The sequence below is a fragment of the Emys orbicularis genome, chromosome 6 (genome assembly GCF_028017835.1).
Source record: "Emys orbicularis isolate rEmyOrb1 chromosome 6, rEmyOrb1.hap1, whole genome shotgun sequence".
In the NCBI taxonomy this organism is placed as follows: domain Eukaryota; kingdom Metazoa; phylum Chordata; order Testudines; family Emydidae; genus Emys; species Emys orbicularis.
The window spans coordinates 90,415,043-90,429,524 of record NC_088688.1 but is presented as its reverse complement, the minus strand read 5'-3'; the positions used below and the strand labels follow the sequence as shown (position 1 = coordinate 90,429,524).

Below are 14,482 nucleotides of genomic sequence, written 5' to 3'. Positions count from 1 at the left end.
ACTGGAAAAGCAAAAAAGATTACTTATCTGCAATTCTTGTTTTTTAACAGCAGCAATTATAATAGATTCACACTCTTGGATTTTGGTCTCAGGCACGAGATTATTTAGAAGTTATCAAGCAAAAGAATTTAGAACTTTGGGAAGAGAGCTATTTATATACCCAACCCCACTAAAAGTCAGCGTGTGTGAACGCTCTGTCGGTATTTTGTCAGCACTTTTGCCGACAAAATACTTTTAGCCCCGCGAGTGGCATTAGCTTTGTTGGCAGGAGAGCACTTCTGCCAACAAAGCCACGTTCACACTGCCACTTGCGCCGGCAAAACTTTTGTCTTTCGCGGGGCGGCTTTTTTAAGTACCCATGAAAGACACAAGTTTTGTCGACAACGTTGCAGTGTAGACAAGCCCTTAGTCTGGTGTGAGTGTGTGAGAGAGAGAGAAAAAGAGAGAAGGGGGAGGGAGAGAGACTCACCAAAGCACACAATCCCAGTGTAATCCCTTTGTATTGAGTAGAGAGAATAGAGTTTTAGCCTACTCTGCTCTTGGAATTCCAGTTTTGGGTTCTGAACACAGACAGTGACATGAGTTTCTTCCCCAAACTTCCAACTGCCTCACAAAGCCACTTCCTCTCCCCCAGCAGTCCCATCTCCTATCCTACAGTAATGTCTTTACTACAAAACCCTGGAAACAGGTAGTTTCCCCTGGAGGTTTACTTTATACTAGGAGTAAAATTTTCAAAAGTACTTAATTCCCCACAGAAAATCAGTAGACTTAAGCTCCTAAGTCACTATGGCAGTTTTGTAAATTTTGCCCTAGCCTTTAACCATACTCATTTTCAATTTGTTTTTGTAAAGCTTGAATTCCTGGAGAAACCAAGTTCACTTTTAATGTTTTCCTACAATAAATCCATCCCATTGTGGTAATGTGATCAACTGAGTTATCTGCACCCACTGAACTTTTAGGATGCTGTGCCTTATAAAATGAAGGCAGTATGGTTTCTGAATGAAGTTCAGAAGGGTTCACATGAAATTCCAGTTGGTTCCACAGGACAAGCATGAATGTACTTTAAGAACTTTCAGACTGTAAAAATATACCCCTCACTCCAATTCCAGTACCTTAAAGTAAAATAAAGAAAATTCTCAGACTAAACTCAGGTTTACACAAATCAGCCCTAGGCATAAATTCACCTTTTAAAAGGGAAAGTTATGTGCTAATTGGTTAAGGCACCAAAATAAAATAAGTACTGGAACAGAGATGCCAATTTTATCTTTAATGTAAAGATTTCTCTAAGCATAAGATTACCCAGTAGTATTCTGAGGAGAGTATAAGATGCCTGAGGTACTGAAAGATCAGTGAAGGAGTGTAAAAGGGGATGGTGAAACTGACCATTCACATGTACACTGATTTATGTAATTGGGAGCTAAACTTTTCTTTCTTGCAGAAGGAAGAAAGAAGAAGTGTCAAAAGAATTGACACTATGCAAGTTCACTGCATTTTTTTGGCAAGCTCTAAATTCTTCTGGTTGATAACACATTCCCTAATCCCAGGCTGAAATCCACGAATGTTAATATTTTATAATTCACTGCTTAATTTTAGAAATTTAACGTTTACTGCTTGCACCTTCAGCTTATTTTCACATTAAGTTTTAAAGGCAGTATTTCTCATTTCAGAAAACCTTTTTTGGTAGCTTAACATTCAGATAGCTTTAATTACAGAAAGTTACACCAAAAACTTCTTTCACAATAGAACTTCATTACTTTATTTACTAGTTTGTACCAGCTTGTCACTTGCCTTCAGAATAATTTTTTTTTAAATGTTTTAGAGACAAGACTATAAACAAAGATGATAATTTTATACATTAAACATGAATTTCTCATTTGTACTATTCTTGCAACAATTGCTCTTTCAAAGAAATATGTCAACTCACCTCTGCACACCATAAGGTCTTTCTAAGATAGGCTCCTTAAATGGAGGTGGAATGTGACCAAAGTAATCTGGGTAAGCCACTTCTGAATATTCAGGGACAGACTTTGTGTTTTTCACAATCTCAATATAAAGATCAGGGTCATGGAGTGGCAATATATCAGGCACCTCAAGCATCACTTGCTCCCCTGATGAATGCGAGCTGGAATCATCCTCTTCCTCAGGATCAACACCCGTGAAGCACAGCTTTCCCAGCTGGACAGATCGTCCCTCAAACAGAACACTTCCGCAAGATGAAACATGCTGGCAAGGTTTATTACAAGTGAGTGAGGTAAGGCTAGTTTTGCTTTCTTTCTTCATTACGCACCCTGTTTTGTAATACTGTTCATTTTTTGAAGTATTCTGCAAAGTGATCCTGTCCAAGCCTTTCACTATTTCATAGCTTAGGCACTGACATGACGAAAGCAGTTTCTTTTGATCGCTTTGCTGCTGTAAGCTATTGTCTTTGTTGCGATCTTTCTTTGGCAGATCCAAAAAGGCTGGCCTTTTATTACACTCCTCTGCTTGCAAGTGATTGCTCTCTTTCACAGTAATTCCCTTGACTGAGTGATTTGCTTCTACAGACTGCTCCTCTCCTGCTGTAGGAACAACAATAGGTCCACCTAGATTTGCATCAGATGCAAAAGGCTTTGGTTCCTTGGAGACTAAGTCATAGTCCTTTACAAAGAAAGAACATGATTAGGAAACAATTTTTCACATTTTAAAAGTTTGTTTGTATTTGCTTATAAAAGGACACTTTTCTTTTCCATGATTTTTAGTGGTAATAAAACAAGTATATTTTGGAATAAGGTATTCAGGATAAACATAATCCTAAAAAGTTTGCCTGTTAAGCTACAGAAACTTTGTAAAAGTTAACCCTTTCCAAATGAAAAATGCCACCACCTAAATGAGGCAATTCTTCAGTGACATAAAACTTTCAAGTAATTTTTTTTAAATTGTGCCATGAAATTAAAAAGTTGTGCAGCATTTAATCATATAGCATATATAATATTGCTGACATAAGGACTAGAAAGGTTCATCAACAACATCTTTGTCCTCTCATTAAAACAAAAACTTTCCACTTGATCAATTTTTACCCATTTGCTTTCCAGTTTTTCCAACATTCAGATATTTAAACAAGAAATAAAATGCTTTTCCCTCAAGTTTTGATTGTTTCCTAGTCCCTTCCCTCATGCAGATTTAGCAGTGTCCTGCTGTATGAAGTCTAAAGGATAATAATAGTTAGCTCTTATATGATGCTTTTCATCTTTAGATCACCAAATGCTTTACAAAAGGTGCATAATCATCATTATCTCTATTTTAAAGCTGGGGACAATGAGGCAAAGAGATCAAGTAATTTGCCCAAGGTCACAGAGCAAGCCAACAGCAGAGCCAGGAAGAACACAGGTCTCCTGTCTGCCAAGCCAACAGTCAGTCAAAGTCCCTAGGGAAACTGTTTGTACACCTTCCTCAAAACCCCAAGTAGTACTTTTGCCATAAGAAGTCAGACAAAAAGTAGCTATGAGAAGTCATCTTTCTGCAGTAAGGTATTTACTGTTTCAAACATAAGTCTTTCATGTCATCAGATATGTGCATGCAAACAGTGGGAAAGTGCTGTGCTATTCATAGCTTCCAAGGCCTGAAGGGAACACTGTGATCATCAAGTCTGACCTCCTATATAACACAGGGCATAGAACTTCTAAAAGGACTTGTTTTGGGGAACTGGAGCATATTCTTGTAGAAAAAAAATCCAATCTTGATTTAGAAGAAGTTGCCAGTGACAGAGAATCCACCACAACTCTTGGATACTTGTTCCAAATGATTAATTGGAACAGTTCCTGGTAAACATGTACACCCTATTTCCAGTCTGAAATTGTTTAGCTTCAACTTCCAACCATGGGAACTTGTTATACCTTTGTCTGCTAGACTGAAGATCCCATTATCAAGTATTTGTCCCCTATGTAGGTATTCATAGAATCATAGAATATCACGGTTGGAAGGGACCTCAGGAGATCATCTAGTCCAACCCCAGTTCCCTAAATGGCCCCCTCAAGGATTGAGCTCACAACCCTGGGTTTAGCAGGCCAATGCTCAAACCGCTGAGCGATCCCTCCCCCCACTGAGCTATCCCTGAGGCCGATCAAGTCATCCCTTAACTTCTCTTTGTTAAACTGAATAGATTGAGCTTCTTGAATCTATCACATTTTCCAATTCCTTCATCATTCTCGTAGCTCTTCTCTGAGCCCTCTCCAATTTATCAACATCCTTCTTGAATGGTGAGCACCTGAACTGGACATAGTATTCTAGCAGTGGATGCACCAGTGCTATATTAAAAGGTAATAGAACCTCTCTACTTCTACTGTTCATGCATCTAAGGATCACACTAGCCCTTTGGGCCACAGCACCGAACAGGGAGCTCATGTTCAGCTGATTATCCACTCTGACTCCCCAAGTCTTTTTCAGAGTGAGTGATTCCCAGCTTACAGTTTCCCATCCTGTAAGTAAGGCCTATATTCTTTGTTCCTTACATTTGGCCATATTAAAACACATATTGTTTGCTTCCATGCAGCTTGCCAAACAATCCAGATTGCTCTGTATCTGTGACCTGTCCTCTTCAATATTTACCACACCCCCAATTTGTGTGTCATCTGTAAACTTTCAGTGTTGATTTTATATTTTCAACAGAACAACTTTATACCAGTTTAGAAATATCAAAGTTACTATTTTATTTTTTATAACACAGTAAATATTTTTTCTGATTAGTTACAGCAAGATAGACACTGATTTATAATCTTAAAACAAAATTCTTATATTGCTACTGTCACTAGGTAAGCTGAAAAAGTGATTATCATTAGTGACTAGCTCAGTAACCTAATTAAGATGCAGGTACACAGTTAAAAATTACTTAAAATGGTATTCTAGAGTTGACAAACCATTGCTTCAATTACTCCATATCAACTTTGATTAGTTTACAAATAAAAATGTGTTGCTGATTATACAAATAGCTGATACTACAATAATAAAAGTTGTTGCGCATCACAAAATTACACACAAATGAGATGCTTGAAGTACTGTTCTATTCTGAAAAGTGATCATACAAAAAAAAAAAAAAAGGGGACACTCTCTTACGTAACAGATCTTCTGTTATTTCAGAGCCCTCTTTACAATTGTGCCAAAAACAGTTTTTACTGTTTTCTCTTATTAGCACAGCTACCATAGCAAGGAGAGAGTGACCTGTATCCTATTCTTTCATGTGTATCAAACGGATTGTTTACTAATATTTCAAATTAGTTACATCTGTGCAAAACCACTGGAGGTGATGGGTTTACAGAGGCAATGTGAAAGGTGACACAAAAGACAACTTTGAAACTATAGAGTTAAATATGGCATCCAGTTTGGCCTACAGATTTTTATTATTATTAATTATTATTATTATATGTGGTGTAGAACAAGAGAGGGGCAAAATTCAACCTGTGCTCCAAGTCAAGTTGATTTCAAAGGGCAAGAAGTAAGAAAATTACATTTTTATTTGTAAACCAAGTAAGTTTGTTCTGGAAGTTATTGAGACAAACATGGAATCCCATACCACCATTTTTACAATTATGCTTCAGAAGAGATCTACAGTTTACAAACATGCTAAAGTCACTTTCATTTAATGTCATGAACACCCACTAATACTACCTGCTAAATCAATTGATTACTTGGAGCCTAAAGTCAATAGGGGGGTCTTGTGACCATTGCCCTTTTAGCACAGCAATCATCATCCTAGCACTAAAAGCCAGCATTCATTGTTATTTAAAAGAATTAAAATATAATCTACGGTAAAATACAGATTCATTACCAAGTATACCCTGGTTTCACATGCTCATAGCATTCTATATGTGGACTCCATCCCGCCCCCACACACACTTTTCTCCCCTATCTCCAATCCAAGTGTGACCAAGACACCATGAGCCTTTTTTTAAATTACAAATGCAGACATGGGGTAGTTATGCTTGCTAAAAACATTATTCCCACACAATAACTTTAAACAACTGAACTTAGCTGTTTGGCATGCAAGCAAGACGTACCCCATTGATGACTATGATCAAGTTTGAAAAGGAGAGCTTGGAAGTTAACAGAGTTATGAACAGTTAAAAACAGAGCATTCAAGATATGCAGAACAACAACTCATTAAATCTAACATGCTTTACCTTGAAGTTATCTGAAAGTTCTGGGAAAAATTGTTCATACATTTTTAGTTCTTCTACGGGTCGTCCCAATTCTTGCCTTGGTTTCAGTTTATTAATATCAGTCTCTATATCGTCGTTCTGCAAGAGCAACAGAAAAAGTTAACTACACAAGTATTATAAATGAACTTCTCAGCTAAATTACAAAAAAGATCTTCAATCTAAAAACAGTTATATATTAAGCACTAATACTTTACATAAGCCAGACACTAGCAATCTGATTTGTCTGCAGAAAACCTTGGACATATCACCACATCACAAATTTTCCTGCCTGTATGCAACTGTATTATGCACAGATCTCGTAAAACATCCCTGTGTAATATATTTCTCAGATGAAATCATCCAAGATGAGTACAAAATTATGCGGGCTGCGGATTGGGATAGAGATTGTGATGGGGGAACTAATGAGCTGAGTGCAGATGGGATATAAAGTCATTTAACTGCTTACTCCCTTGCTTTAACAACTTGCATTAGTTTGGCTTATGGCCTACTCTAAAAAAAAACAAAAAAAACCCACCACCACTTATCTCAAAGTTAAGTAAGGTTTTGATGTACACATTTCCCAGCTTTAATAAGCATGTTTCAACTCTGGTAGTTATTCACACAGACACTATCAGTATTGATGCATACTGTACCCTGTATAACGACTCATGCAGAGCCCTGATACCTCAACATGCTCTTCCCTCTCCACCATCCCACTTCTTGTACTGGCCCTGAAGAATTGCATTTCTCCTGCATGTCCCGCTGTATTGCCCCATTGCAACCTAATGTAGCCCAGACTTCCCTCATGCTTCACTCCTACTGTTCCCTCTTTCCATTCCATAACACCCCTGCACCTTACCACAACTTCACCTTCCTACAACATTTGGCTTTTAAACACTGATAATCTGTTTATCAGTATCCATTTTATGGATGTTAGGCAGAGGGGCTGCAAGAGAAAGGGCTCTGGATGAGATGACAGTGCAGCAGGATTGCATAAGAGGTATGGGGGAAATCCTAAAGGAGGGTCACATGGAGGTGGAGGTGGGAAAAGTGGGGCTTGATAGTGGAAGGCGGGAAACTTCACTCCGACAAAAAACATGCATATTTAATTTGAAAAAGGTCAAATGTGGCCCAGGGCCAAAGTTACTATCTGAAAGTATGTGCATGCATATGTACAGTTTGTGGGGATTGTGGTTGTTTAGGAAGGAATGCAAAAAGTGCAGATGGCAGAGCAATACTTCAGAGGGAACATTTTAAATGTTTCTGCTATAAACTGCATGTAAATTCAATTGCCCTCTGAAGAGTCAGTGTGCCAACATCTAGATATATTAAATTACTGATGTGTGAAACAGATATTTTAGACCTACCCTAGGTAGGAATCGTGAATCTTAACTATAGAAGATTTTTTTTTCCCCCCAAGAGGACATAAGGGAAGAAGACACCCAACTTCCATTCATTTTCAATGGACTTTCAGCAACTATCTCGATGCCCATCTCCATTACGCCCCTTTGGAAATCCCAGCTGGACTCACTACTGATATTGCCTTAATACGTGAACATATAGTTATGGGTACGGCAAAAGTGAACTTTTGAAGTAATGAAAAAATATATTAATGGTATAAATCTGGTCCCTTTGATTGGGTCTAGTACTAACCTTAAAGAGGTGGTCCTTGTCATCTTCATTTTCATTTTCAATCTCACTTTCTGTTTCGATGTCATCATTGTCATCACTTTCATCTACTACGTCATCCACTGTAATATAAAATGCTCTATAAGTAAGGCAGATGTAGGTTTTCTACAACATGTACATTCCAGAAAAAAATGTAATGTGTAAAACTTTTTCACTCACCAACTGAAATCTGTCAATACCACACAAATTAAACTTCTGTGAAACATGTGAACGCTAAATATTACCAGCTGTATCAGAAACAGAAGGCTCAGCTGGCAATACTGCAGAACCATCTATTACATTTCTGTCCAATAAGAACATTTAAACTGTTTTTCCACTTTAAAAAAATATATATTCACATAGAAAATGTTCAACATATGCACTGAAGACACTTTGGACCAACTCCTCCGGACTGTGCCTTCTCTGCTCAGCATGCGACCACCTCTTCCAAACAGGGCTGGGGAATTTAAGTTGCCTTTCTGGACACTTTGCACTGCTAGATTTTGGACTGGATCTGGCTCCAGTAATATGAAGGAAAGGACTTAGTGTTTTTAATTTATTTCAATGGAAAAAAAGTTAAGGTAAGCACATTAAACTGTTTGCATGATACAATTCAGGGACACTGGGCTAAATTCACTGCTGATACGAGTGGGCATACTCCAGTGGCTTCAGTGCATACGTATTCAGTTACACTATTGGTGAATTTGGCCTATTATGGATCACAGAAAATACTCTAAAAATTCAAATGGATTTTGTGCAGGAATTTTGCAGATTTTTTGTAAAAGATCATTTAGGCACTCATTCTGTTGATGGGTTCCTTAATGAATGCAATATTAGTGCCTATTTGGACAGTTGGAAGAAAGTAAATTCAGCCCATAGCCACACACGTGCAGACGAAATTGTTGTCAGCTAACCTGCACCTATATAGTACAGGAGACAGAATTTCACACTCCGCTCCAAAACCACAGACCTATCACTGAGCTGAAGGAGAATCTATATTAATTCACTCTCCCCGGTGAGCCCAAACACATGTGCAAGTCTGATCCATCTAGCAGAGAAGTGTTAAATATATATACAAAAGCCAACGTATTACAAACTGGCCATACCTTCAGGAGGCAAACTGTACAGCTGAGCCACAGGACCACTAATAGGGATAACTGGTAGTTGGAAATGAAAAACACTTTTAATAGTTGGTAGTGGAAGACGGTTTTTAGGAAAACATTTTCTCATTATAAGACTTGAAGTGTTGACTAGAGGATCAAGAGTTCTCACAGCAAGGCAATCCTGTTACAAAAAAGAAAGAATGAAAACAATGGAATGCAAACTACACAACTGTTTTTAGAAACATACAGCATTGCATGTAGAGCATACAAGAGACTAGAATATTTTAGATTATATTGCCACTGAAAAACTCCAGTACAACATGAATTTAATATAAAAATAGTTATACTAAGTTTTTAAGACTGCTTGAATAAATGGAATATATAAAAGAATCTTTGCCTACTCCATTTGTCTGAAACCTGTAGATCCTCCTCCAACTCTGCTTTATCATTTGGAAGAGTATTCTCTTTGGAGCTCAAAGTCTCTCAATTGTAGCCTAAATTACTGCCAAGTTGTATAAAACACTTCCATCACATTGCATCTCTCCAGCTTTAGCCAAGCCAAAGAATGAGACCAAGCACAGAAGTTAAACTTAGTTCTTGTAGCAGGGCAGAGCCCTACCACCACATAGAACAGGACCTTGACAATGATGCACTACCTTAGTATATGATTTCTGCTTTGCATCTTAGGATGTAAAGCAGAAGACACAGAGAGAGACCTTCAGCATTGAACTAGAAATGGAAAGCAATAAAACCCCCTATCAATTCACATAACTGGTGGTGTACCAGCCTTGACAGCTGTAATTCAGCACAGGAAATTTGTTAATGCCCTTCCCAATAATAGTGGAGCAATGTACTAGAGGTTCTGTTGCATGAGAAACATTTCTTTTGTGGGGCAGGGTGTCAAAACATTTAACCAATGAAGGTTTGGATTAGCTAAACATTTACAAGTGTTTTATATATGGTTATACACGGATGTAAAAAAAGCCAAATAGACTTTTACCACGGAACAGTAGTTTACAATTTACACTGTAACAATTCAATGGTGAAAAGCAATTTAACTGTTTTGTACTTTTGATCTTAGAAGTTAGCATTTATTTTCTACAAGACAACTACTGTGAGTCATGAGATCATTTATAAAAGCATACCCATAATAGCACACAGAAAAAATCTTCATGTGCAATCTTAGCAAAAAAAGAAATTAAACTCACTTGGGAAGTGTTGTAAAGAATTTTCATCCCATTGGCATCAATAAACGCTTTCCTTCCCAACTTGATATTTGTAACACTTTTAATACACTGTAAAATTCCTTTACGGATCAGCATGTGTCTGTGTCGATTATCATGACGGTGCCAATCTACATAACTTGTTAAAAGCACATGGACATATCCTCTGTCTACCGCTCTCCTGGCATTCGTTTCTTAAGAAAGAAAAGAAATTAAAGATTGCTAAAGCATATAATAACCTAGCTCTTACCATACTTCCTATCTTTCCTACAAATATCATCATTTAAGGTCTCCTGTTCTGAAAATACACAGCTTCTTAATTCTCCATAAATCTCAGCTTTGACTTTGCATTTACACAGCAGCAGACCAACATTATTCTGAGATAATATTTCCTTCCATTGGCATTCTCTTAGGGATGAATCCTAAAAACTACTTACTACTACACAGTCCTGAGAGTCACAGAGGCAGGTTGTGTACTAATCTGATCAAACGTGAGGATAGCAAGCGCAGTACAAAATGGGGCAGAGACCTTATGCAAACGAGCTTCCAGTCAACCCCCTGAAGGTGTTCTCCATAAGCCCTGATCACCCCTTAATGCCTACCCAATCTACTGAAGTTCTACGACTACCATAACTTGCATACAGTTCTTGTGAGGGAAGAGGATCATGACCCTTAACCAGCAGTGCAAGTAGGGCGGCACGGTCAGGAACACCGTACCAGCAAGATACTTATAGCTGGTACGGCATACCGGAAAGAGGAGCAGCAGAACGTGGGACTGCTGAGCAGCCCCATGCCCGCAGCTCCTCCAGCGCAGCTGTACCGTCCCCAGACCTTCCACACAGGGTCTCCTCCATCTGTACAGCAGCCCCACCAGAGGACAGGGCTGGGGGCAGTACAGCCGCGCCGGAGGAGCTGCGGGCGTGGAGCCACCCAGTGGCCCTACGTTCTGCTCCTTTCACCATTGCGGTTCCGAAGGGTAAGGGGGAGAGGGGATCATGGGGAGGGGGACAGGGAGAGCGTGGGGGCCCCGGGCTGGGGAGGAGTCACGTGGAGGGTCACTTGAGGACATCACATACCTTCCACCCCCGTACTAGTAAGAAATGGATTCCACTTGCACCACTGCCCATAACATACTTGAAGAGTCAGTGCGGGTAGACTTTGTCGTCATCACTCTCCTCTCGGGCTCAGCTGCCATTGGAGAAGGATGGGCCCTGTCACTTACCTACAGCTGCACGTTAGAGCTATCAGCAAAAGGACACATACTCTAGACCCCAAGACCTATTTAGTGACAGCCTGACTATGACGGAGACTACATTGGTGCCATCCCCCAGCACCCTCACTGACACATGGCAATCAGGGCTGGGAGAAGAGGGTCATAGACTCTACTGTTGAGGGGCATGGTTGAGTATCTGTAAAAAGGCTTCTTCCACTTCTCAGGATCCAAGTCAGTCTCTGCCTAAGTGAGGTAGTCTCTGTGCTGCATAACTGGATAAAGAGTTACTATGTATTATACATGTGGCAATAACGAACATCATATTAATGATGAATTTCAACTTAAATTCTACATTTTCTGGCTTCTCTTGGTTTCAGCCAGACTCTTAATATTATTTTAATCTAGTTTTTATATTTTAGTAAAAATGGTTTCTAGTAGTCACTTACTTGATTTTAGCAATGCAGCAAGTGTGTCTAAAGCAACCCTGTCAACATAAAAAGAAGAGAAACAACAAATTAGTAAATTTAATCTACAACATGGTAAAGCCATACAAAATTTTTTTTTTTTTTACAGGTGACTGATGTATGAGGAAGGGGTGCAAAGGTAAAAGGCAATAACTACCATAAACACAAATTTTAAGATTTTGCTACATGGCTCTGGACAGGCCTTAATAGAATCTTGGGTTTGTTGTGGGTGGAAAGAGGTGTTCTCCCCTTGTCATTTAACTGACAAATACTAGGAAAGATTTTATTTTAAAAAATATTTTCATCAAAAAATAAGTTTGAAAAGCATCTTAAATTTTTGAATATAGTATGTTAAAAACTTTTACTCACTTCATAAGGCCAGTATTCTTTTTACTAAAAGGGCCAATGATCTTGAACATCAGTTCCACAACTCCATTTTTCCCCAAGGATACTGCATTTACAGCTGAAAGGAGTAAAAATTAAAACAGATTTTGTGAAATAATGTAGTATGAAGATTAGAATAATCTTGAAAATATTGATTTGCTGAAATCAAAATCAAGCAGAGGGAATTTACAAGTTGAATTTAGATAATATGCACTATTGTGCTTAAACCATGAAACAAAAATGACAAAACAGCATCTTACTAATTCTTATTTCACGAATCCACCATTCCACATTACTCCTCAGCAACCATTTAATATGAGTGCTCTAGTGAAGTTTCATATTATTGTTTTTACAAACTATATTACTGAGCCTTTACTAATATGCTTTGAAGTTAACTATACTTGTTGAAAAAAGTGAAAATACTGCATCACAAAATGTTTCACTTTATGGTTTGTTCATTTACTGATTCTCAGAATTCAGGAATCTGCAATGAGTTTCCCAGTGAGTGCTAATTAGCAAGGGTCTACTGTAGCTGTACTATTGAAGTGTATCACAAAGATGGATAGCTGGTTGTGTGTCTGAATGGGCTCAGTAGGAAGTCTGGTATCAAGCACTGCACAGCCTATTATTTCAGAAAAGCAGGCACTTGCTAATGTGCCATTCACTTTAAAGAGGCAGCACAATCGTTGCAGGAAGGTGCAGGACTGTGAATATCACAGAAGGGAATATACGTTAGTGTTGGCAGAAACCTGCTGTTGCACATGCACACTGAAGTCTCTGCTGGTTTCTATTTCAGGTCAATAAGAACTAATGGAAATCATTATTTACAGTGTACGCTTTGTTTCCCCCTCCTTTATTAAGATGTACAGCAAGGAGGTTTTTCTCCCTTACAATGTATATTTTGTCAAGAAGAGGATAGTTTCTAAAATTAACATAAGAAAATGTATCAAGCTCCGATGACTAGAGGGTGTCCTTCAGCATCAGGATGAAAAGGTACACTAGTCATTGTCTGAAGTGAGTGCCTGCAGTATTATTTCTATTGCAGTACCATCTAGAGACTCCAATCAGGATTGGGATCCCACTGTGCTAGGCATTGTACAAACATGTCTATGTCCTCCTATAAGAGCTTGCAACGAGAGACCATAATCTAGCTGTAAGGGGATATATTAAAAAAAAAAAAGTGTGTGGGGGGGAAGGGCCTGGCTCTGGATGTACACAGGATGGCTACTTAGGAAGTCTGAAATGTTCAAAAACAAGCAGCACCAGCAGTGATGTAGGTGATTCCCCTCTGTGCTATTGGCATCTGTTATGCAACTTTTTGGAAAAATATAGTGAACAGAATTTGCCCTGGTGAATTTTTTCAATATACAGAATCTACATGGAGACATTTCTGTCCCAACAACATTGTTTTCCCAACAAACTGGTCAAGCACAACCACTTGGTTATAGGACTGTTTAACTTTCTTAACAATTTTCATTCCACCTTCTCAAAGCGATCCACACTGGATCTTTCAAAAGGATAGTCAGTGGATCCATTCACAACAGAAAATTTCTGGTTGTTAGGAACTGAAACTTCCTTGATCAAATCACTTCCACACCCTTCAGTTGCAGCAAACTGCTTGCAAAGACTACCCTGAAAAATTTTTTCTTCAGGAATCTTTGTAAGCACCAGTTCATCTTTACCTTGCTCCACAGAAGCGTTGCTCTGCTGAGCCACTACCAACTCCTGAGTTTTACTTACATCCAGAATCACCTTTGGCTCATCAGGCGGACTCCTACACAATCCCCTTTCAGGCAAACTGCTTTGATTTGAAACTACTGTGTTCTGCCTGTTATTACTTGAAACCACTTAAATCCTACTTTTTATACTTAATACAATCACTTTTGCTTATAAATTAACCCAGAGTAAGTAATTAATATCTGGGGAGCAAACAGCTGCGCATATCTCTCTATCAGTGTTCTAGAGGGCAGGCAATTTATGAGTTTACCCTGTATAAGCTTTATACAGAGTAAAATTGATTCATCTGGGGTTTAGGTTCCCACAAAGATGGAATACTGGGTGCTGGGAAAGTCCCTGTTAACTGAGAAGCCCCTGGGCTAAGTGAATCTTAGTTTCGGTGAACTGAAGGGTGCGTGGCCCAACCTCTTGGTCTGTGCTGTAGCTAACTGGTGTGTCTAGCTCAGCAAGATGGGAGTGGAGGGAAGCCTTCTCTGGCAGGAGGTTTGTTCTCAGTGGTGTCCCAGCACATCTAGTAACA

At 38.8% G+C, this 14,482-nt stretch overlaps 1 protein-coding gene across 1 annotated transcript in view; it reads right to left on the bottom strand.

Annotated features, from left to right (window-relative positions):
• AGTPBP1 (ATP/GTP binding carboxypeptidase 1) overlaps positions 1-14,482 on the bottom strand; it is a 105,865-nt gene that overhangs the window by 57,554 nt on the left and 33,829 nt on the right. The window contains exons 8-14 of the mRNA XM_065406008.1: positions 12,211-12,304; positions 11,824-11,861; positions 10,150-10,358; positions 8,945-9,122; positions 7,824-7,921; positions 6,153-6,269; positions 1,925-2,637 (exon numbers count right to left, since the gene is read on the bottom strand). Of these exons, the coding sequence (XP_065262080.1) occupies positions 1,925-2,637; positions 6,153-6,269; positions 7,824-7,921; positions 8,945-9,122; positions 10,150-10,358; positions 11,824-11,861; positions 12,211-12,304 (1,447 nt within the window). The remainder of the gene's footprint in view (positions 1-1,924; positions 2,638-6,152; positions 6,270-7,823; positions 7,922-8,944; positions 9,123-10,149; positions 10,359-11,823; positions 11,862-12,210; positions 12,305-14,482) is intronic.